The sequence below is a fragment of the Mesitornis unicolor genome, unplaced genomic scaffold (genome assembly GCF_000695765.1).
Source record: "Mesitornis unicolor isolate BGI_N332 unplaced genomic scaffold, ASM69576v1 scaffold32822, whole genome shotgun sequence".
Classification (NCBI taxonomy): domain Eukaryota; kingdom Metazoa; phylum Chordata; class Aves; order Mesitornithiformes; family Mesitornithidae; genus Mesitornis; species Mesitornis unicolor.
In genome coordinates, this window is record NW_010169043.1 from 1,496 (window position 1) to 2,443 (window position 948).

Below are 948 nucleotides of genomic sequence, written 5' to 3' on the forward strand. Positions count from 1 at the left end.
GGAGAGCGAGAGTGCGTGGGGACCCCTGCGGCCGGCGAGGTTGGCCCCAATGCCCTGTCCCCCTCCCTGCTGGGTGCCATCATGGTTTGGATCCCGGAGCATTTGGGACCATGGGGACAGCCCTGAGCAGCCACAACCCACTGGTCCCTCATCTCCTGTGCTCTGAGCCCGTTGCCATGGCTACCGGCGCTGGACCAAGGATGGAGAGGAGCATCCACCCGGGCTGCGTGGGCACGTTGCTGAAGCTGCCCTCACACAGTGTTCCCACTCCAGCCAAAACGTCGTGTTTGGCTGCAGAAAAGCCCCAAGGTTTTCATCTGCGCCTGGGCCTGGTTCAGATCTCAGGGCTTAGCCCCAGTGAAGGAGCCCCAAGCACAGTGGGGAACAGGAGGGCCCCTTCCCCGTGCAGTCCTGAGAGGGCAAAGTGGGGACCAGATCATGTCCTGGGGGGGAAACAGCCTGGGATGGGGACGGTGCTGAGCTCTGGGGGGTCTCAGCCAGAGAAGAGAGGGCAAATATGCTGTGGGAGCCTTGGGGGGACCCAATCCACCAGCGCCAGGTCTCAGCCATGCGGTACCTCTTGTCCTCCTCCACCTGCACCCCGATGGAGTGGAACTCCCTCTGGCTGCGGCTCTCCGTGTCCGAGTCAGAGATGGCCTCAACCTGCCGAGAGGCAGAGGGACAGCGCTGGAGGGCAGCCCCAAGGCATGGCACGGGGAGCTCAGCATCACCCATGCCGCTTGGGAGGGCCTGGAGCCGGCAGGGAGCAGCGAAGCCCACCTGGACGCCGATGGAGGGACGCCACTTTCGCTGCCGAGCCAAGCTCCTCAGCTCCTCCCGGCCCGGGATGGCCTTGATGATGAGCGTGGAGGGCTTGGGAGCAGCACGGGGCTGCACCGGGGGCAGGTCGAGGGCCACGGCCGTCACCTTGGAGCTCTCCAGGCTCTC

At 65.4% G+C, this 948-nt stretch overlaps 1 protein-coding gene across 1 annotated transcript in view; it reads right to left on the minus strand.

The window, feature by feature from the left end:
- Window positions 1-948, minus strand: part of LOC104536589 (disks large-associated protein 3-like) — a gene marked incomplete at both ends in the record, with an annotated part of 3,594 nt that overhangs the window by 1,092 nt on the left and 1,554 nt on the right. Inside the window, 2 exon segments of the mRNA XM_010179245.1 lie at window positions 578-663; window positions 781-948. The exon segment at window positions 781-948 is cut by the window's right edge and continues 11 nt beyond it. Coding sequence (XP_010177547.1) covers window positions 578-663; window positions 781-948 — 254 coding nt within the window.